A 22353-nucleotide genomic window follows, 5' to 3' on the forward strand; every position below is an offset into this window, starting at 1 on the left:
AATTGCAAGAGACCCTAGCCAAAACAGTCTTATAAAAGAAAAATAAAGTTGGAGGACTCACACATCTTGACTTCAAAATTTAAAACAAAGGTATGGTAATCAAAACAAGTGTGGTACTGGCAGAGGAATAGACAAACGAATCAATGGTACAGAATTAAGAGTACAGAAATAAATCCATAGCTCTATGGTCAACTGGGTTTTGACAATCATGTCACGGCTATTCAATGGGGCAAGAATAGTCTCTTCTATAAATGATGCTAGCACAACTGCATAGCCATATGCAAAGAATGGACCTGGACTCCTCCCTCACACCATATACAAAAATGAACTCAAAATGGATCAAAGACTTAAATGTAAGAGATAAAACTATAAAACTCTTAGAAGAAAACACAGGGGTAAATCTTTATGACCTTGCATTTGGCAATGCGTTCTTAGATATGATACCAAAAGCATAGGCCACAAGTAAAAAATATAGATAAATTGAACTTTATCAAAATTAAAAACTTTGTGTATCAAATGATGCTATCAAGGAAGTGAAAAGACAATTCACAGAATGGGAGAAAGTATCTGTGAATCATTTATCTGATAAGGGTTGAGTATCCAAAATACATAAGGAAATCTTATAATTCAACAACAAAAAGATAAATAACCCAATTAAAAACGTGCAAAGGACTTGAATAGACACTTCTTTAAAGAAGATATACAAATGGCCAACAAACACATGAAAAGTTGCTCAGTATCACTAGTCATCAGGGAAATGCAAATCAAAATCACAGTGAGATACCACATCATACCCACTATGATGGCTATAATTAAAAAAAGGAAATGTAAGGCAATTATACTTCAATAAAGATGTTTAAAGAAAAAAAAAAAAAAAAAGGAAAATGACAAGTTTTGGTGAGAATGTGGAGAAACTGGAACTCTCCAACATTACTGATAGAAATGTAGATTGTGCAGCCATTGTAGAAAATAGTTTGGAGGTTCCTCAAAAAGTTAAACATAGAATTAACATACAGCCCAGCTTTACCACCCCTCTCCCTGGTATTTACACAAAAGAGTTGAAAACAAGTATTTAAACAAATACTTGTACATTAATGTTTATAGCAGTACTATTCAGAATAGACAAAAAGTGGAAACAACCCAAATGTCCATCAACCATCAAGGGATGAATGGATAAGATGGATAAAGTGTGGTATACAATGGGATATTATTCAGTCATAAAAAGAAACGAAGTACTGTTACATACTACAATGTGAGTAAACCTCAAAAACATTACACCAATTGAAAGAAGCCAGGCACAAAAAGAGATATACTGTATGATACCATTTATGTGAAACATCCAGAATCCATAGAGACAGAACACAGATTAGTGGTTGGTAGAGACGAGGGGAAGGAGCGAATGGGGAGTGACTGTCTAATGCCTATGAGGTTTTCTTCTGGGGTGATGAAAGTGTTTTGGAACTAGATATTAGTGATGGCTGTATAACATTATGAATGTACTAAATGTCACTAAATTGAATGCTTTAAAATGGTTAATTTTATGTTATGTGAATTGTACCTTAAAAAATGGATCCTGTTACTTTTCTCCTTGTTTAAAGTCTAAGCTTCTTATTTTCTTGAGTCAAGCAGAATCCCTTATATCCTCATTAATAATAGTAATAACAAGTTATTATTTAATGAGCTCTTATGATGTGCTGTCAACTGTGATGCATGCTTTTCATGCACCATATTATTTAAATCTCATAACAATGCTATAATGGCATATAGTAGGTGATAAGGAAGTATTTGCGGTATGAATGAACAACCATATAAGCAAAGTGCATGTGAGGCAACTGAAGTTGAGAGAGATTAAGTAAGTTGCATCAGGTATCCTAATTAGTAAGTGGCAGAATCCAAACTCTAAGATTTATAAGACAAAAATACCACTTTTGACTTCAGCTCTAACCTGATATTAGGGAGAAAGACATCAGGTTCTCTTTCTAGAAAGAAGTTAGGTCCTTAATATTACTTTTTGAGTCATACTGAAACTCAAATCTGTTGTTTTGGTTGTGTTGCTTTGGTTATCAGGCAGCTTTGATATCCGATTCTATATTATTTACTAAATATGTGAGTTTAGGAAAATTTGATCTAACCTTTCTGAAACCAAGGCCACTCATTTGTTAAAGATTGTCAAGTGAAGATGACAGGATGCACTCACTGGTGGAACCAGAATTGGAAATCAAGGCTACCTTACCCTCCTGGTTTTTAAATAATGGTATCTGATGTAAAATGTTAAGAAAACACTGTGCAGGCCAGTGTTCTGTGAGGGTATGTCCAACAGGACAAATAGGAGTCTTAATGTGAGGGGACTGAAAATATACTGGGACCTCACACTGAATGAATAGGGAACATTGTAGAACACAGTTTTAAGGGTGTTAGAAGTGGAATTCTAGTACTGCAGTCACAATAACTATGAGTGGAATCTCCTTTGAGAAGAGATAGGGATTCTTCAATGTGAGAGGCAAGGGGAGATCTCACTATGAGAAAAGCAGAGGCTCTTTTGTGAGGAGACAGGATATACCATGAAGACTACACTGTGAATTGATTAGAACACTATAAAGCCATTAGTGATAAAGATAGGGGGCTGGGGGTAATCCAAGTGGGATTGAGATTTGTGTCCGGAAATACTGTGGAATTCTGAGTTTGAAAGCAGAAGATACACTGTGGGAACCATTTTATAGATATGTAGGGGATGAAATGCTCCCTGGTGTTACAGGACAGGGTACAAAGAGGAGATGGCGGATTTATAAAAGGGTGGTCTAAAGAGAGGGAACAAGAAATGAGGCTCCCATTGGAAGGGGCAGGAAATACTAGAAACCCCCGTAGGAAAGGATGGTGTTTCCCTAGTTCGAGAAGACAAGGGGCAAGTGCAATCCTAGAGGAAAGTAAGTGAAGATAATAATAAGAACCCAGAGGAAGAGGATGGCAAAATGTGTGGCTAACAGTGCAAGAGTATTGCAGGAGGTAGAGAGTAGGTTTCAAAAAAGATAGCAAGGGGAGATCATCATTAGAAAAGTAATGGCCCTTGGAAGGGGTGTGGGGGATACTGTGGGAACCCCTGTGGGAGGGTAATGAGGATACTCTAGTGTGAGAAGACAGTGGACAAAGCAGGACCATAGTGTGATAAAAGCAGGGTGACTAGTATGAGGTTCAGAAAATAATGTGGGGCCCCAAATGGGAAGGAGTGAAAACACCTCAAAGCAGGCAGGCAGGAGACTACAGGGAGCTCCAGCGTGACAAAATCAGGGCCTCTTGTGTGAGGAGACAGGACAGGATGTATTGTAGGACTCCCATTCCGCTGGAGAAGATGAGAAAATGTTGAAGCCACAGGGAAAGAGGAATGGAGGGCTTATTACTTTGTGAAAAGGGGAGACCACAGTGGGATAGAACAAGGTGTACTGTGGGGTCCTAAGTGGCAGAAAAATGTGAATCACTTCAGCTGGCTTGAGAGGATCACGGGAAAAGGAGGAATCCTAGTGTTGGATAAAGGCGAGCTAGTAAGAGAGTACAGGAAACATTTTGGGATTCCTAGTAGGAAGGAATGGGAAAATGTGGGGCTTCTAGTTGGGTGAATTGGTGGGATTCATAGTGTAAGTGGACAGTTTAAGTATACAGGGTATGTTGTTTCCTCAACTCAGTAGGATGGGAGCCCCCAGAACCAGAGCACAAGGCACAAGTGGTTGTCCTGTATGACAAAAGGGGGCCCCAGTGGAAAAAGCCAGTAAATTCTTGTGGGTAGGGCCAGGAAATAATGTAAGAAACCTTGGGTAGGAAGCGATGGTGACATGGCGGGACCCTCGTGGCAGGCCGCAAGAAATACTGTGGGAAGCCAGAGGTTGGAGACCAGGAGCTCTCCAGGGAGCTAAAGGAAAACCGCAGTGTGAGGGCTAAGAACATAGGGGGAGCATAATTTCCCCATCTTAGGTGCTAGCTCCACTTACCCAAGCAGAGTTCAAAGACGTAGGCATAGTAGGACCAGAGCACGACGAGGACGATAACAAGCACAGGCACCCAGGAAAGTACACGGCGGCAGCACCGTAGCCCCCCGGACAGAGCCATCTTCCAGCCCCGCCGCATCTTCGGCTCGAAGATCGACCGAGCAGGCCTGCTGGCGCTGGGTCGGAACTGCTGGGGCAGCAGCTGAGAGGCGGGAAGGCGCGCTGTGCGGCGCTCCACTGCCTAGCCTGGCGGGAACAGTCTCCCCTAGTCGATACCACCTGTGGGGCTGCAGGGCAGAGTGCGCCCTGCCTGGCACAATAGGCATGAGTCACGGCGAGGAGGAACTGGCGGTGTTGGAGCGGAAAGTGATCCGTCAGGCAGTCGAGGCTGGACACGCTCAGAGGGAGTGCAGTCCCTCCTCTTTCCTCCTCTCCCACCCGCTTGCCACAGCACTAGATGCAGGGCTAGACCTCTGCGAAACTGTAAAGAGAAAGAAATTTGGGTCCGCCCATCTGTTCTTACCGCACTGCGTCCCGCCTCATCTCGTCTCTGATCTCTGTCTCAGTTTCTCTCTCTTTGTCCCCTCCCTCCCAACTCCACACACACACACACACACACACACACACACACACACGAGCACACAGACACGCAATGTGAAAGATGCGAACTGTAGCATCTAATGACTTAAAGGTCATCCAGCCCCATCCTCCGACTGCTGCTTGAACAATATGCTTAACACGTAGTGCCGCAGTCGCTGCTTGGGTAAGTCCACTGGCAGGGCGCTCCCTCCTTCCTTCTCTTCTTCCCTTTCCCCTGAGTCAGCTTAGGCCATTTTAAGAATAAATAAACATATTGGTACAATAAAAGTAAATGGGGGAGATACTAATTCTGTGAGGGGTCAGGGAAAGCTACAAGGTAGTGATATTTAAGCTGAGCTTTAATAATAAATGAGTTTGCTGGGCAGATGGAGGGGGAAGGAACTTTCAGACAGAGGAAACAGCATTTGCAAAGGCATAGAGTAATGAAAATCCCAAAGTGTTCAAGGAACAGTTAGCATGGCTTGAGGAGAGGGTCGGTATGTGAAGAGGAAGGCTGGGAATGAGACTGGGAATACAGGCTGTGGGCACAGAATGCCCTGCCAGGGTATGTGGACATAATCTTGTAAAGCAGATTAGGAACAGCCAATAAAGATTTTAGGACAATAAAAGTGACATTATCAGAATTGTATTTTTGTAAAAGAACTGGCAGGATTTTGTAGAGGAGGATGGCCTGGAAACAGAGACACAAATTAGGAGGCAATTTAATTCAGCAAATATTCTTGGAGTGGTTGCATTGTGTTAAGTCAACTTTGGTATAAAAAGAATGAAAAAAGGGGGCCTGTCTCCAGGAAGTTCATGTTCTCATCAGAGCAATAGGTGTTCAATGACATAAGTACAATGATAGAAGTATAGTAAACTTTTGACATTTATGGATTTGATACCTACTGTTCAAAGATTTACAAAGGTCTATGACATGAAGAAATTTGTGATTTTGTTGAGACCCATGTTGCTCTCTATTCTTTTTCATGGTTATGTATGGAGTAAATTTCTGAACTGATACAAGAACTTTGTTGTTTCTTTTCAGATTAAGTTACGTTAATGGTTGATATTACTAAATTAATGTTGTAATGAAATGCAGACTCATTTCAGTTACAATATTTATTTTAATAGCTTTATTAATGATTTGTACCCTAAGGTTCTGACATGGATACTTAGATATTTTTCCACCTTTTTGAGATATAGTTGACAAATAAAGTATATATATTTGATGATTTGATATACATATACATTGTGAAATGATTACCACAATCAAGCTAATTAACACATCCATCACCTCACATAGCTACCATTTTTCGACAATTATTTTTTATTGAGGTATATTTGACATACAACATTGTGTAAATTTAATGTGTACAACATATTGCTTGGCAGTATGATTGCCATTGTAGCCTTAGCTAACACCTCTATCGCATCACATAATGCAAGTATGTACACTTAAATAACTTCCCTCTTATTCTGCACCCCCCCCCCACCCCGCCGCAGCTCCTGGTAACGATATCTGTTTTTTTTTTCTTTTTAGATTCCACATGTAAGAGATATCATACAATATTTGTCTTTCTCTGTCTGACTTATCTCACTTAACATAATGTCCTCAAGATCCATCCATGTTGTTGCAAATGGCAGAATTTCCTTTTTTCTCACGGCTGAATAGCATTTTATATGTACATTAGCTATTGTGAATAATGCTGCAATAAACATGGGAGAACATATGTTTCCTCAGTAACCTTTTTTATTTCCTTTGGATATATACCCAGAAATGGGATTGCTGAAACATATGGTTGTTCTATATTTAATTTTTTGAGGAACCTCCATACTGTTCTCCATAGTGGATGAACAAGTTTACATTTCCACCAACAATGCACAAGGGCTCCTTTTCTCTCCACACCCTCACCAACACTTGTTATCTCATCTTTTTGATGATAACCATTTATCAGGTGTGAGGTGATATATCATTGTGGTTTTGATTTTCATTTCCCTGATAATTAGTGATGTTGAGCACCTTTTCACATACCTGTTGGCAATCTGTATGTCTTCCTTGGAAAAATGACTATTCAGGTTCTTTGTCCATTTTAAAATGAGGGTATTTTTTGCTATTTAATTAATTATATAAGCTCCTTATATATTCTGGAGTTAAACCCCTTATCAGAAATATGGTTTGCAAATATTTTTTTCCCATTCTATGGGTTGCTGTTTCACTTTGTTGATTGTTTGCGTGCAAAAGCTTTTTAGTTTGATATAATTCCACATGTTTATTTTTGCTTTTGTTGCATTTGCTTTTGGTGTCATATCCTGAAAATCATTGCCAAGACTAATGTCAAAGAGCGTTTTCCCTATGTTTTCTTCTAGGAGTTTTACAGTTTCAGGTTGTACATTTAAGTCTTTAATCCATTTTGAGTTGATTTTTGTGTATGATGTAAGTGTCCAATTTCATTCTTTTGCATGTGGATATCCAGATTTCTCAGAACCATTTATTAAAGAGACTATCATTTTCCCATTGTGTGTTCATTGTGTATTCACTCTTGTCAAAAATTAGTAGACTGCCTATATGTGGGTTTATTTCTAGATTCTACTCTGTTCCACTGGGCTATGTGCCTGTTTTTATGCCAGTACCATACTGTTTTGATGACAATAGTTTTGTAATAGAATTTAAAATCAGGAAGTGTGATGCCTCCGGCTTTGTTCTTGCTCAAGATTGCTTTGGCTATTCAGTCTTTTGTGATTCCATATACATTTTGCAATAGTTTTTTTCTATTTTTATGAAAAATACCACTCAAATTTTGACAGAGATTGCATTGAGTCTGTAGATCACTTTGTGTAGTATGGACATTTTAACAATATTAATTTTTCCAGTCCATGACCATAAGATATCTTTCTATTTATTTGTATCTTCTTCAATTTCTTTTACCAATGTCCTAAAGTTTTCAGTGTACAGATTTTTTCATCTCCTCAGTTAAATTTATTTCTAAGTATTTTTTTCTTTTTTGTGCTATTGTAAAAGGGATTGTTTTCTTAATTTCCCTTTCAGATAGTTTGCTATAACCATATAAAGATGTAACTGATTTTTGTTGAGTTTGTATCCTGCAGTTTCACTAAATTCATTTATTAGATCTGGCAGGCTTTTGGTGGAATCTTTAGGGTTTTCTACATATAAGATCATGTCATCTGCTAACAAAGATAATTTTACTTCTTCCCTTCTGGTTTGGATGCCTTTTATTTCTTTTCCTTGCCTACTCTGTCTAGCTAGGACTTCAGTCTATGTTGAGAAGAAGTGGTGAGAGTGGGTGTCCTTGTCTTGTTTCTTATCTTAAAGGAAAAGCTTTCAGATTTTCACCACTGAGTATGATGTTAGGTGTGGGTTTGTTGTATATTACCTTTATTAAGTTGAGGGACATTTTTTCTATACTTAATTTGTTGAGAGTTTTTAATCATGAAAGGATGTTGAATTTTGTCAAATGCTTTTTCTGTTTTTATTGAGATGGTCTTACGATTTTTATTCTTCATTCTGTTAATATGATGTGTCCCATTTATTAATTGCATATGTTGAACCATTCTTGCATCCCAGGGATAAATCTGATTTGATCATGGTATATGATCCTTTTCATGTGCTATTGAATTTGGTTTGCTGGTATATTGTTGAAGACTTTTGTTCATCAGGGATATGGTCCTGTGGTTTTCCTTATTTTAGTGTCCTTGTTTGGCGTTGGTTTCAGAGTAATGCTGGCTTCATAAAATGAGTTGGAAGTGTTTCTTCCTGTTTAATTTTTTGGGATGAGTTTGAGAAGGATTAGCATTAATTCTTTTTTAAATGTTTGTTGGAATTCACCAGTGAAACCACCTGGCCCTGGACTTTTATTTGTTGGGAAATTTTTGATTACTGATTCAAAATTCTTATTATTGGTCAGTTCAGATTTTCTATTTCTTCATGATTCAGTCTTGGTAGGTTATATATTTCTAGGAATTTATCCATTTCTTCTAGGTCATTCTATTTGTTGGTATATAATTGTTCATTAAAGTCTCTTATTATCCTTTTTATTTCTTGGTATCAGTTAAAATGTCTTCTCTTTCATTTAAAATTTTATTTATCTTTTTTCTTAGTCAGTATAGCTAAAATTTTTCAATTTTCTTTGTCTTTTCAAAGAACCAACTCTTAGTTTCTATGATCTTTTCTATTGTCTTTCCAGTCTCTACTTAATTTATTTCTGTTCTAATTTTCATTAATTTCTGCCTTCTGCTAACTTGATCTTAGTTTGTTCTAGTTCCCTAAGGTGGATTATTGAAGTCCCCTGCTATCATTATATTGCTGTCTATTTCTCCATTCAGTTCGATTAATAGTTCCTTAATATATTTAAGTGCTCCAGTGTTGACTGCGTTTATAATTGTTATATCCTCTTGATGAATTGACTACATTATCATTATATAGTGACTTTTGTCTACTGTGGCAGATTTTGAATGAAAGTCTATTTTGTTTAATTTAAGTATAGCCACTTCTACTCTCTTTTCATTACTATTTGCATAGAATATCTTTTTCTATCCCTTCACTTGTCCTTAAAGCTTAAGTGAATCTCTTGTAGGCAGCACATTGTTGGATCTTTTTTTTTTTTAATCCATTCAGCCACTCTGTGACTTTTGATAGGAGAACTTAATCCATTTATTTTTAAAGTAATTATTGACAGATAAGTACTTATTGTTGCCAATTTGTTTATTATTTTCTGACTGTTTCTTTAGTTTATTTGTTCCTTTTTCCTCTCTTGCTATGTCCCTTTTGATTTGTTAATTATTCCAGTGGTATGCATTGATTCATTTATCTTTATCATTTGTGTGTGCACTAGAGGGTTTTTTTTTTTGCATGTGAGGTTACTGTGAAGCTTACAAAATACATAATTATAACATTCTGTTTTAAGCTAATAAGAACTTAACTTCAGTCATTTGAAAAAATACTTTTACACTTCCCCACATTTTATGCTACTGTTATGACCTTTCACATCTTTTTTATATTGTGTATCCATTAACAAATTATTATAGCTGCATTTACTTTTAATACTTTTATATTTTAAATTTTATTCTAGAGTTCAGTGATTTACATACCACCATTACAGTATTAGAGTGTTCTGAATTTGACTATATATTTGCCTTTACCACTGAGTTTTATATTTTCATATGTTTTCATGCTGTATCTTAGCTTCTTTTCAAGTTGAAGAACTCCCTTTAGCATTTCTCATGAGTCAGATCTAATAGTGATTATCTTCCTCAGCTCTAGTTTTTCTGGGAATGCAATTATCTTTCCTTCATTTCTGAATGACAGCTTTTCTTGGAATAGTATTCCTAGTTGGCATGTTTTTCTTTGAGCAGTTTGAACGTATCATCTGACTTCTTCCTGTCCGGCAAGGTTTCTGCAGAGAAATCCACTGAAAGCCTTACGGGGGTTGCCTTGTATGTCACACATTGCATTTCTCTTGCTGCTTCAAAATTCTCTTTGTTTTAGACTTTTTACAATTTGATTATCATGTGCCTTGGGGAAATCTTCTTTTGTTTGATCTTGCTTGGGGATATTTGGTTTCATGAGTCCAGATGTCCATATCCACCCCAAGATTTGGGAAATATTCAGCCATTATTTCCTTGACTAAGCTTTCTATCCCTTTCTCTTTCTCTTCTCCTTCTTTGACTCCCATAATGTATATATTTGCATGCTTGATGGTGTCACATAGGTCCTGTGTGATTTCTTTACTCTTTTTCAGTCTTTATTCTAATTCTTCCTCTAATTGCCTTATTTCAAATGACTTGCCTTCAAGTTTTCTGGTTATTATTGGTTGGTCAAAAAGTTCGTTAGGGTTTTTCCATAAGATGTTATGGAAAAACCCTAACGAACTTTTTGGCCAACCCAATACTTCTGCATAATTGAGTCTGTTCTTGAAGCTGTGTATTGAATTTTCTAGGTTTTGTCATTGTATTCTTCAGATTCAGGATTTCTGTTTGGTTCATTTATTTTTTAATTTTTTAAATAAAATATTGGCTATATTCCCTGTGCAATGCAATATATCCTTGTAGTTTATTTACTTTATACATAATAGTTTGTACCTCTTAATCCCCTACCTATATCTTGCCCCACCCCTTCCTTCCCCCTCTGGTAACCACTAGTTTGTTCCCTATACCTGTGAGTCGGCTTCTTTTTGGTTATATTTATTCACTTATTGTTTAGAGTACACATACAAGTTACAACATACAGTATTTGTCTTTGTTGGAATAATTCATTTAGCATAACACACTCCAAGTCCATCCATGTTGTTGCAAATGGCAAAATTCCGTTCTTTTTATGGCTGAGCAGTATTCCATTGTGTATACACACACACACACACACACACACACACACACACATACCACATATACACATATACAGATATACCACATCTTTTTAAAAAATTTTTATTGGAATATAGTTGATTTACAATGTTGTGTTAGTTTCAGGTGTACAGCAAAGTGAATCAGTTATACATATACATATATCCACTCTTCTTTAGATTCTTTTCCCATATAGGCCATTACAGAGTATTGAGTAGTGTTCCCTGTGCTATACAGTAGGTCCTCATTAGTTATCTATTTTACATACAGTAGTGTGTATATGTCAATCCCAATCTCCCAATTTATTCCTCTCCACCTTACCCCCTGATAACCTTAAGTTTGTTTTCTACATCTGTAAATCTATTTCTGTTTTGTAGATAAGTTCATTTGTACCCTTTTAAAAAATTCACATATAAGCAATACCATATAATATTTGACTTACTTCACTCAGTATGACAGTCTCTAGGTGGATCCATGTTGCTGCAAATGGCATTATTTTGTTTGGTGTTTTTTTTTATGGCTGAGTAAAATTCCATTGTATATATGTACCACATCTTCTTTATCCATTAGGTTGCTTCATATCTTGGTAATTGTAAATAATGCTGTTATGAACACTGGGTTGCATGTATCTTTTTGAATTAGTGTTTTTGGTTTTATCAGATATGTATCCAGTAGTGGAATTGCTGGGTCATATGGTAGTTCTATTTTTACCATCACATCAAAAAAAAAAAAAAGATACCTAGGCATAAACCTATCTAAGGAGGTAAAATGTCCATACTCTGAAAACTATAAGACACTGATGAAAGAAATTAAGATGACAAAAACAGATGGAAAGAATACTGTGTTCTTGGATTGGAAGAATTAATATTGTTAAAATGACCATACTACCCAAAGCAATACAGATTCAATGCAATCCCTATCAAGGTACAATGGCAATTTTCACAACACTAGTACAAATAATTTAAAAGTTTGTTTGGAAACACAAAAGACCCGAAATAGCCAAAACAATCTTGAGAAAGAGGAACAGAATTAGAGGAATCAGACTTCCTGACTTCAAACTATACTACAAAGCTACAGTAATCAAAACAGTATGGTACTGGCACAAAAACAAACACATGAATCAATGTAACAGAAGAGAGAGCCCAGAAATAAACCCATACACTTATGGACAAATAACCTACAACAAAGGAGACAAGAATATACAGTGGAGAAATGACAGACTCCTCAATAAGTGGTGCTGGGAAAACTGGACAGATACATGTAAAATAATGAAATTAGAACTTTCTCCCTCCCACCATCCCTATCCCACCCCTCTAGGTGGTCACAAAACACCGAGCTGATCTCCCCGTGTGATGCAGCTGCTTCCCACTAGCTATCTATTTTACATTTGGCAGTGTATATATGTCAATGCCACTGTCTCACTTCACCCCAGCTTACCCTTCTGCCTCCCCGTGTCCTCAAGTCCATTCTCTACGTCTGCATTTTTATTCCTGTCCTGCCCCTAGGTTCATTAGGACCATTTTTTTTTTTAGATTCCATATATATATATGTTAGCATACAGTATTTGTTTTTCTCTTTCTGACTTACTTCACTCTGTATGACAGACTCTAGGTCCATCCACCTCACTACAAATAATTTCGTTTCTTTTTATAGCTGAGTAATATTCCATTGTATATATGTGCCACATCTTCTTTATCCATTCATCTGTCGATAATTTCTATTATTGTTTTTAGATTCTACATATAAGTGACGTCATATGATATTTGTCTTTCTCTGTCTAACTTACTTCACTTAGTATGATCATCTCTAGGTCCATCCATGTTGCTGCAAATGGCATTATTTCATTCTTTTTTATGGCTGAATAATATTCCACTGTATATATATACCACATCTTCTTTATCCATTCCTCTGTCGATGGACATTTAGGTTGCTTCCATGTCTTGGCTATTGTAAATAGTGCTGCTATAGACATTAGGGTGCATGTTCATTTTCAATTCTAGTTTTCTCCATATATATGCCCAGGAGTGGGATTGCTGGATCATATGGTAGTTCTATTTTTAGCTTTGTAAGGAACCTCCACACTGTTCTTCATAGTGGTTGTACCAATTTACATTCCCGCCAACAGTGTAAGAGGGTTCCCTTTTCTCCACACCCTCCCTAGCATTCATTGTTTGTAGACTTTCTGATGATGTCCATTCTGACCAGTGTGGGGTGACACCTCATTGTAGTTTTGATTTACTTTTCTCTAATAATTAGTGATGTTGAGCATCATTTCATGTGCTTTTCAGCCATTTATATGTCTTCTTTACAGAAATGTATATTTAGAGCTTCTGCCCATTTTTTGATTGGGTTGTTTGTTTTTTCTTATTGAGCTGCATAGTCTGTTTGCATATTTTGGAGATTAATGCCTTGCCGGTCGCTTCATTTGCAAATATATTCTTCCATTCTGTGGGCTTTTTTTGTGGTTATGATTTCCTTTGCTGTGCAAAAGCTTTTAAATTTAATTAGGTCCCATTTATTTATTTTTGTTTTTATTTTTATTACTCTAGGAGGTGCATCCAAAAAGATATTGCAGCGATTTATGTCAAGGAGTGTTCTGTCTATGTTTTCCTCTAGGAGTTTTATAGTGTCCGGTCTTCCATTTAGGTCTTTAATCCATTTTGAGTTTATTTTTGTGTATGGTGTTAGGGAGTGTTCTAATTTCATTCTTTTACATGTAGCTGTCTAGTTTTCCCAGCACCACTTATTGAAGAGGCTGTCATTTCTCTGTTGTGTATTCTAACCTCCTTTCTCATAGATTAATTGACCATAGGTGCATGGATTTATTTCTGGGCTTTCTCTCCTATTTCACTGATCCATATTTCTGTTTTATTTGCCAGTACCATACTGCTTTGATTAATGTAGCTTTGTAGTATAGTCTGAAGCCAGTAAGTCTGATTCCTCCAGCTCCGTTTTTCTTTCACAGGATTGCTTTGGCTATTTGGGGTCTTTTGTGTTTCCATACAAATTTCAAATTATTTTGTTCTAGTTCTGTGAAAAATGCCATTGGTAATTTGATAGGGATTGCATTGAATCTGTAGATTGCCTTGGGTAGTATACTCATTTTGACAAAATTGATTCTTCCAATCCAAAACATGGCAGGTCTTTCCATCTGTTTGTGTCATCCTCAGTTTCTTTCTTCAGTGTCTTATAGTTTTCAGAGTATGGATATTTGCCTCCTTAGGTAGGTTTATTCCTAGATATTTTATTCTTTTTGATGTGATGGTAAATGGGATTGTTTCTTTAATTTCTCTTTCTGATCTTTCATTGTAAATGTATAGAAATGCAACACATTTCTGTGTATTAATTTTGTATCCTACGACTTTACCAAATTCATTGATGAGCTCTAGTAGTTTTCTGGTGGCGTATTTAGGATTTTCTGTGTATAGTATTATGTCATCTCCAAACAGTGACAGTTTTACTTCTTCTTTTCCGGTTTGGTTTCCTTTTATTTCTTTTTCTTCTCTGATTGGCATGGGTAAGACTTCCAAAACTATGTTGAATAAAAGTGGCGAGAGTGGACATCCTTGTCTTGTTCCTGATCTTAGAGGAAATGCTTTCAGCTTTTCACCATTGAGTATGATGTTAGCTGTGGGTTTGTCATATATGGTCTTTATTATATTGAGGTAGGTTCCCTCTTTGCCCGCTTTCCAGAAATTTTTTAACATAAATGGGTGTTGAATTTTGTCAAAAGCTTCTTCTACATCTGTTGAGATTATCATCCAGTTTTTATTCTTCAATTTGTTAATGTGTTGTATCACACATTGATTTGCAGATATTGAAAACTCCTTGCATCCCTGGGATAATCCCACTTGATCATGGTGCATGATCATTTTAATGTATTGTTGGATTCTGTTTGCTAGTATTTTGTTGAGGATTTTTGCATCTATGTTGATCAGTACTATTGGTCTGTAATTTTCTTTTTTTTTTGTGGTATCTTTGTCTGGTTTTGGTATCAGAGTGATGGTGGCCTTCTAGAATGCATTTTGGAGTGTTCCTTCCTCTGCAACTTTTTGGAATAGTTTCAGAAGGATGGGTGCTAACTCTTCTCTAAATGTTTGGTAGAATTCACCTGTGAAGCCATCTGTTCCCAGACTTTTTTTTGTTGGAAATTTTTAATCACAGTTTCATTTTCAATACTTGTCATTGGTCTGTTCACATTTTCTATTTTTGCCTGGTTCAGTCTTGGAGGGTTGTACCTTTCTAAGAATTTAACCATTTCTTCTCAGTTGTCCATTTTATTGGCGTATGGTTGCTTGTAATAGTTTCTTATGATCCTTTGTATTTCTGTGGTATCCATTGTAACTTCTCCTTTTTCATTTCTAATTTTATTGATTTGAGCCCCCCCCCCTTTTTTTTCTTGTTGAGTCTGGCAAAAGGTTTATCAATTTTGTTTATCTTTTCAAAGAACCAGCTTTTAGTTTCATTGATCTTTGCTATTATTTTCTTCGTCTCTATTTTATTTATTTCTGCTCTGATCTTTATGATTTCTTTCCTTCTACTAACTTTGGGTTTTGTTTGTTCTTCTTTCTCTAATTGCTTTAGGTGTAGGGCTAGGTTGTTTATTTGTGAATTTTCCTGAGTCTAGATTTTATTGCTATAAACTTCCCTTTTAGAACTGCTTTTGCTGCATCCCATAGGTTTTGGATCATTGTGTTTTCATTTTCAATTGTCTCTAGGCATTTTTTGATTTCTTCTTTGATTTCTTCATTGATCCATTGGTTGTTTAGTAGCATATTTTCAGTCTCCACGTGTTTGTGTTTTTTTTACATTTTTTTTTCTTGTAGTTTATTTCTAATCTCATAGTGTTGTGGTCAGGAAGGTTGCTTGATATGATTTCAGTTTTCTTAAATTTACTGAGGCTTGCTTTATGACCCAGCATGTGATCTATCCTGGAGATTGTTCCATGTGCACTTGAGAAGAAAGTGTATTCTGCTGCTTTTGGATGGAATATTCTATAAATATCCATTAAGTCCATTTGGACTAATGTGTCATTTAAGGCCTGTGTTTCGTTATTGATTTTCTATCTGGATGACCTGTCCATTGATGTAACTGGGGTGTTTATGTCCCCCGCTATTATTGTGTTACTGTCGATTTCCCCTTTTATGGCTGTTAGCATTTGCCTCATGTATTGAGGTGCTCCTATGTTTGTTGCATAAATATTTATAATTGTTATATCTTCTTCTTGGCTTGATTCCTTGATCATCGTGTAGTGTCCTTCCTTATCTCTTGTAACAGTCTTTCTTTTAAAGTCTATTTTATCTGATACGAGTATTGCTACTCCAGCTTTCTTTTGATTTCCATTTTCATGGAATATCTTCTTCCATCCCCTCTCTTTCAGTCTGTATGTGTCCTTAGATCTGAAGTGGGTCTCTTGTAGACAGAATATATATGGGTCTTGTTCTTGTATCCATTGAGCCAATCTATGTCTTTTAGTTGGAGCATTTAATCCATTTACATTTAAGGTAATTATCGATATGTATGTTCTTATTGCCATTTCGTTAATTGTTTTGGGTTTGTTTTCATAGGTCTTTTTTCTTCCCTTCCTCTTTTGTACTCTTCTCTTGTGATTTGATGACTAACTTTAATGTTGTATTTGGATTCCTTTTTCTTTATGTGTGTGTGTATCTATTGTAGATTTTTGGTTTGCAGTTCCCATGTGGTTTTGATATAGAAGTCTATATCTATACAAGATTTTCTTAAGTTGCTGGTCTCTTAATTTCAAATGCATTTCTGATGTCTTGCATTTGTACTCTCCTCGTGATTGCTGGTTTTGAAGTCATATTTATGTGTGGATGATTTCCTACCATTCCTGTATGTTTGCCATTACTGGTGAGCTTTCCCCTTCCTAATTTTCTTGTTTTTATTTGTGGCCTTTTCTTTTCTGCATAGAGAAGTTCCTTCAGCATTTGTTGTAAAGCTGCTTTGGTGGTGCTGAATTCTCTTAGCTTTTGATCATCTGTAAAGCTTTTGATTTCTCCATCATATCTGAATGAGAACCTTGCTGGGTAGAGTATTCTTGGCTGTAGGTTTTTCCTTTTCATCACTTTAAATATATCCTGCCACTCCCTTCTGGCCTGCAGAGTTTCTGCTGAAAAATCCGCTGATAACCTTATGGGAATTCCCTTGTATGTTATTTGTTGCTTTTCACTTGTTGCTTTTAATAGTTCCTCTTTGTCTTTAATTTTTGTCAATTTGATTAATATGTGTCTCAGCGTGTTCCTCCTAGGGCTTATCCTATATGGGACTCTGTGCTTCCTGGATTTGAGTGAGTGTTTCCTTTCCCATGTTAGGGAACTTTTTGGTATTATCTCTTCAAATATTTTATCATGCCCTTTCTCTCTCTCTTCTCCTTCTGGGACCCCTATAATGTGAATGCTGGTGCATTTAATGTCATCCCAGGGGTCTCTTAAACTGTCCTCCTTTCTTTTCATTCTTTGTTCTTTATTCTGTTCTGTGGTGGTGATTTCTACCAATCTCTCTTCCAGCTCACTTATTCATTCTTCTGCCTTGGTTATTCTGCTATTGATTCCTTCTACTGTATTTTTCATTTCAGTTATTTTGTTGTTCATCACTGTTTGTTTGCTCTTTAGTTCTTCTAGGTCTTTGTTAAACATTTCTTGTATCTTCTTGGTCTATGCCTCAGTTCTTTTTGTGAGACCTTGGATCATCTTCACTATCTTTACTCTGAATTTTTTCAAGCTGTTTGTCTATCTCCACTTCAACTAATTGCTCTTCTGTGGTTTTACCTTCTTCCTTCTTTTGGAACATATTTCTCTGTCATCTCATTTTCTCTAACTTTCTGTGTTTGTGGTCTCCATTCTGCAAGCTGCTAGATTATAGTTCTTCTTGCTTCTGGTGTCTTCCCTTTCGTGGGTGAGGTTGGTCCAGTGGCTTGTGCAGGCTTCCTGTTAGGAGGGACTGGTGCCTGCTCACTGGTAGGTGGAGCTGGGTCTTGTCCCTCTTGTGACCCGGGCTGTGTCAAGGTGTCTGTTTAAAGGTGGCTGTGGGCCCAGGATGACTTTAGGCAGCCTGTCTGCTGGTGGGTGTGGCTGTACTCCCACCCTGTTGGTTGTTGGGCCTGCAGCGTCTGAGCATTGGAGGCTGCAGGCAGCTGGGTGGGGCCAGGTCTCAGTGCCAAAGTGGTGACTTCTGGGAGAGCTCACTCCAGTGAGTATTCCCTGGGGCCTCTGGCATCAGTTTCCTTGTCCCCACAGTGGGCCACAGCTGACCCCCACCTCCCCAGGAGACCCTCCAAGACCCACAGGTAGGTCTGGCCCAGTCTCCTATGGAGTCACTGCTTAGCCCTGGGTCCCAGTGCATGTGAAACCTTGTGTGCACCCTCCAAGAGTGAAGTCTTTGTTTCCCCCAGTCCTGTGGATCTCCTGTACTCAAGCACTGCTGGCCTTCAAAGCCATATCCTCTGGGGGCTCCTCCTCCCGATGCCAGACCCCCAGGCTGGGTAGCCTGACATGGGGTGCAGATCTCACTCCTGTGGGAGAAACTCTGTGATATAATTATTTTCCAGTTTGTGGGTTGCCCACCCAGTGGGTATGGGATTTGATTATATCACAAAAAGTGCCCCTCCTACCATCTCATTTTAACTTCTTTGTCTTTGGATGTAGAATATCTTTTTCAGTAGGTTCCAGTCTTTTTTGTTCATGGTTGTTCAGCAGTTAGTTGTTATTTTTCTGTTTTCGTGAGAGGAGGTGAGCTCAGGTCCTTCTACTCCACTATCTCCCTCCCTGCCTTGGTGTATGGTGAAGACTGCCAAGTATGACACCAGTCAGGCTTCTTTCTTCACCTGAAGACTCCAGAAGGAAGACAGTCCAGCCCATACCTTGATTTTAGACTTCTGACCTCCAGAAGCAGACACTTGTGGAGGTGTTGTGACCTCCCAGAAGTTACTTTTCTCCTTTCCCAAAATAATTCCTCATAGTAGGAAGTTCAGGTCAGTGCAGACAGGAGGAAGAGAGGAATGTTTTTAAGGCAAAGGTGGCCTTGGCAGCTGTTGTGATGATCCCTCTTCTGTCCTCCACTCCCACCTTGGAGTTCTGACTGCCAGGATGGTGGACTGGGTATGACTGGGGCTCGGCCCTTTTAGGAGTCCCAGGCGATCTGGTCTCCTAAGGAATCCTCCAACCCTCTGCTCTCCTGAAGGAAGCTGGCATGGAGGAAGACCTCAGAGTGTCCAAGCCAGGGGAACCTTGTGGGGTTGCTTGCCTCCGAGTCAGATCCCACGTGAGACCCCAAATTTGTAGCTGAAATTTGGCCTCTGTACACCAGTACTGAATTGAATCTTGGAGAGAGAGTTTCTCTTCTTTTGTGGTTTTGATTTTCTTTAGTGGTATGCTTGTGTTCTTTCTTTCTAGTATTTTATATATCTATTTTAGGTTTTTGATTTGTGGTTACCATAGGGTTTATATATGTTTACCTAAAACTATATCTACTTGTTTTAAATTGATCATCGTTTAAATTCAGACACATTCTATTCTTTTTAAGAAAATTTTTTATACAATTGTAAAGGCTACTTTTCATTTACAGTCATTACAAAATATTGGCTATATTCTTCATGTTGTACAATTTTTAATTTTATTCTTTCTGTTCTTCTTTTCTTAAAAAATTTAATTTGTTATATAGCTTTTAAAGATTACTTTCATTTATAGTTATTACAGAGTTGTATAGTTGACTATACAAACACATTCTAAAAGATCTACATTTTTTTACTCCCCTCTCCCACACTTGGTGTTTTTGATGTCATATTTTACATCTTCATGTTTATCCCTTTACTGTTTATTGTAGTTACAGTTGATTTTACAATTTTTTGTCTTTTAATCTTTTTACTGGCTTATTTAAGTGGTTGATCCATAGCCTTTACTATATATTTCCTTTCCTATGAGGATTTTTACTTTCCTACAGATTCTTACTTCTTGTACCCTTTTCTTTTCAACTTAGAGAAAACCCTTTAACATTTCTTTTAGGGTCAGTGTAGTATCAATGAACTCTTTTAGTTTTTACTTGTCTGAGAAGTTCTTTATCTCTTTTATAATTCTGAGTGATAGTCTTGCTTGGTAGAATATCCTAGGTTGTAGGTTCTTCTCTTTCAGCACTTTAAATATATCATGCCACTCCCTTCCGGGCTGCAAAGATTTGCAGAAAAATCCACTGGTAACCTTATGGGGGTTCCCCTGTATGTGACTCATTTTTTTCTCTTGCTGCCTTTAGAATACTCTTTTTATCTTTAACTTTTGCCATTTTAATTATATGTCTTGATGTGGGTCTGCTTGGGTTCATCTTTTTTGGTACACTTTATGCTTCATATAATGGCCACCCTCTGTGACCCATATAATGTGAATGTTGGTACCACTTGATGTTGTCTCAGAGGTCCTTTAATATGTCCTCATTTTTTTTAATTTGTTTTTCTTTTTGCTGTTCTAATTGGGTCATTTCTGTTATCTATATTCCAGATAACTTATCATATCTGGAGGCACTGCCTCCAGAACCTTGGTTGTAGGACTAGCACTGAGAAAACATTCTACTTCAGGGTCTGCAGATGGTGAGCCTGTCATCAGGTGTATGGACAAGTGTAACTCCTGCTGGTCACTGGGTGGTTCCCTGGGTGAGCAGGAATAGCTCCAGACTGTGTCTGAGAAGGACTGGAACCAAGTCACAGGGGTGCTTCATCATCCATAGCAACACTGGAAGTCTTTAGGCCTGCCTCTGGGGTATGAATAAGTATGTATCATGCCAGATCTCTAGATGCACAGGACCACTCTCACCATGGCTGAGAGGAGCTAGAGCTGAATCACAGGGCTGCTTCAGGATCTATAGTCGGACCAAAGTTAGTGAATATGTCACTCAAGGCATGGGTGGGTGTGTCTCCTTCTGGTTCTCTCAGCAGATGGTGCTGATGGCAGGACCAAGGCCAAGGGGGCTATAGCTGAGTCAGGGGACAAGGTCTGTTTTTGTGTCTGTAGCCATGATCACAGTTGGTAAGCCTACCACCACTATCTGGGTGCATGCCTGCCTTCTCAAAATGACCCTCCTTGGTGTTGGGCTCTATTAGGATTTTATAATCTCCTACCTAGATCTCAAAGTGCTCCCAAAGGCACTTTTGTCCATGGATTGCTGCCAAATTATTGTTGCTGTGAGGGGGTATGTGCTGAGGTCTTCCTCTTCTACCGTCTTGCTCTAAATTTGCCATTATTCATGAATTTTGGGCTGTTGGAACATATCTCTTGAGAATGTCAAGGGTATACTATTTAAACAAAGTAGCCTTGAAGAGGCAATGGTTAAATGTGAAAGGGAAAGTCTAAGCTGGGTTTTGAATAGTGAATAGGAGTTTAACAAGAAGATAAAAGGTGGGAGTAGGAGTTAAAGAGTGAATAGGGGTTTAACAAGAAGATAAAAGGTGGGAGTAGGAGTTAAAGGGAAGGAGATTCCAGGAAAATAGAAATATGTAGTGCACTTGTGAAACATCACAGCATATTTGGAAGACTGCAAGTAATCTGATCTTTCTGGAAGATATTACGGTAGTCTAATCAAGAGGAGACAGAAACAGTGGGGAGGAAGAAGATAGGGCAAATGTAAGAGTGTTTTGAGGAAAGAATCAACAGAACTTGTTGACCAACTGGCAGGTGAGGAGTGGGATAAGTCAAAGCTAACAACCATATTTCTAACTTCATTGCCTAGATGAATAGTGTTGTAAGTCACCATGATAAGGGCTATGGTGAGAAGAGTGGCTTTGGTGGGGGAAGATGATAACTTTAATTTTTAGACATGATGAATTTTGTCTAAGTCCTCCTCTCACATGGTAGTATAGACACCAATCAAATAGACTGGGGCAGGGGGCTTATGATAGGGATAGCTCATATCCAGAGCAGTATGAAGGGATAAGTCACAGAGACTGTTTTATAAAGTGTTATCGAAACATATTCATGTCCATTTGTTTACTTATAGTTTATGGCTGCTTTTGCTCTATAGCAGCACAGTTGAGTAGTCATGACAGAAACCATATGGCATTCAAAGCCTAAAATTTTTACTATCTGGCTCTTTTTGGAAAAAGTGTACCATCCCATGGTCTAAGAGAAAGATAAGATTCTAACACCAGATTCCAACTACAGACATCGACTAGAGGATCAAAATCTCATCCAGCCTCTGTAAGGAAAGAAGTGGATATTGGCCAAGGTGGAGGTGGGGGTTCTCACCCTGGGGCCCAACATGAGAAAAGGGAGTTTTCATCCAAGGCATCTTGGGATGCCCAAACCAGAGAACAAGGTAAGCTGTAAACAATGTAGGAAGATGAGGGGTCAGAAGTAGGGGGGATTTACTGGAGGTATTCAAAGTCAAAGAGTGCTAGAGGCAGGAATTTGAAGCTGAGACACAGAACCAAACACCCAGA

At 37.8% G+C, this 22353-nt stretch overlaps 1 protein-coding gene across 2 annotated transcripts in view; it reads right to left on the bottom strand.

Moving 5' to 3' along the window:
• The window catches only part of ZDHHC15 (zinc finger DHHC-type palmitoyltransferase 15), a 125853-nt gene extending 121737 nt beyond the window's left edge, over positions 1–4116 (bottom strand). For both annotated transcript variants that reach the window (XM_036839132.1, XM_036839131.1), the window contains exon 1: positions 3981–4116. In XM_036839132.1, coding sequence (XP_036695027.1) covers positions 3981–4116 — 136 coding nt within the window. The remainder of the gene's footprint in view (positions 1–3980) is intronic.
• Positions 4117–22353: the final 18237 nt, after the last annotated feature.

The sequence above is a fragment of the Balaenoptera musculus genome, chromosome X (genome assembly GCF_009873245.2).
Source record: "Balaenoptera musculus isolate JJ_BM4_2016_0621 chromosome X, mBalMus1.pri.v3, whole genome shotgun sequence".
Lineage (NCBI taxonomy): Eukaryota > Metazoa > Chordata > Mammalia > Artiodactyla > Balaenopteridae > Balaenoptera > Balaenoptera musculus.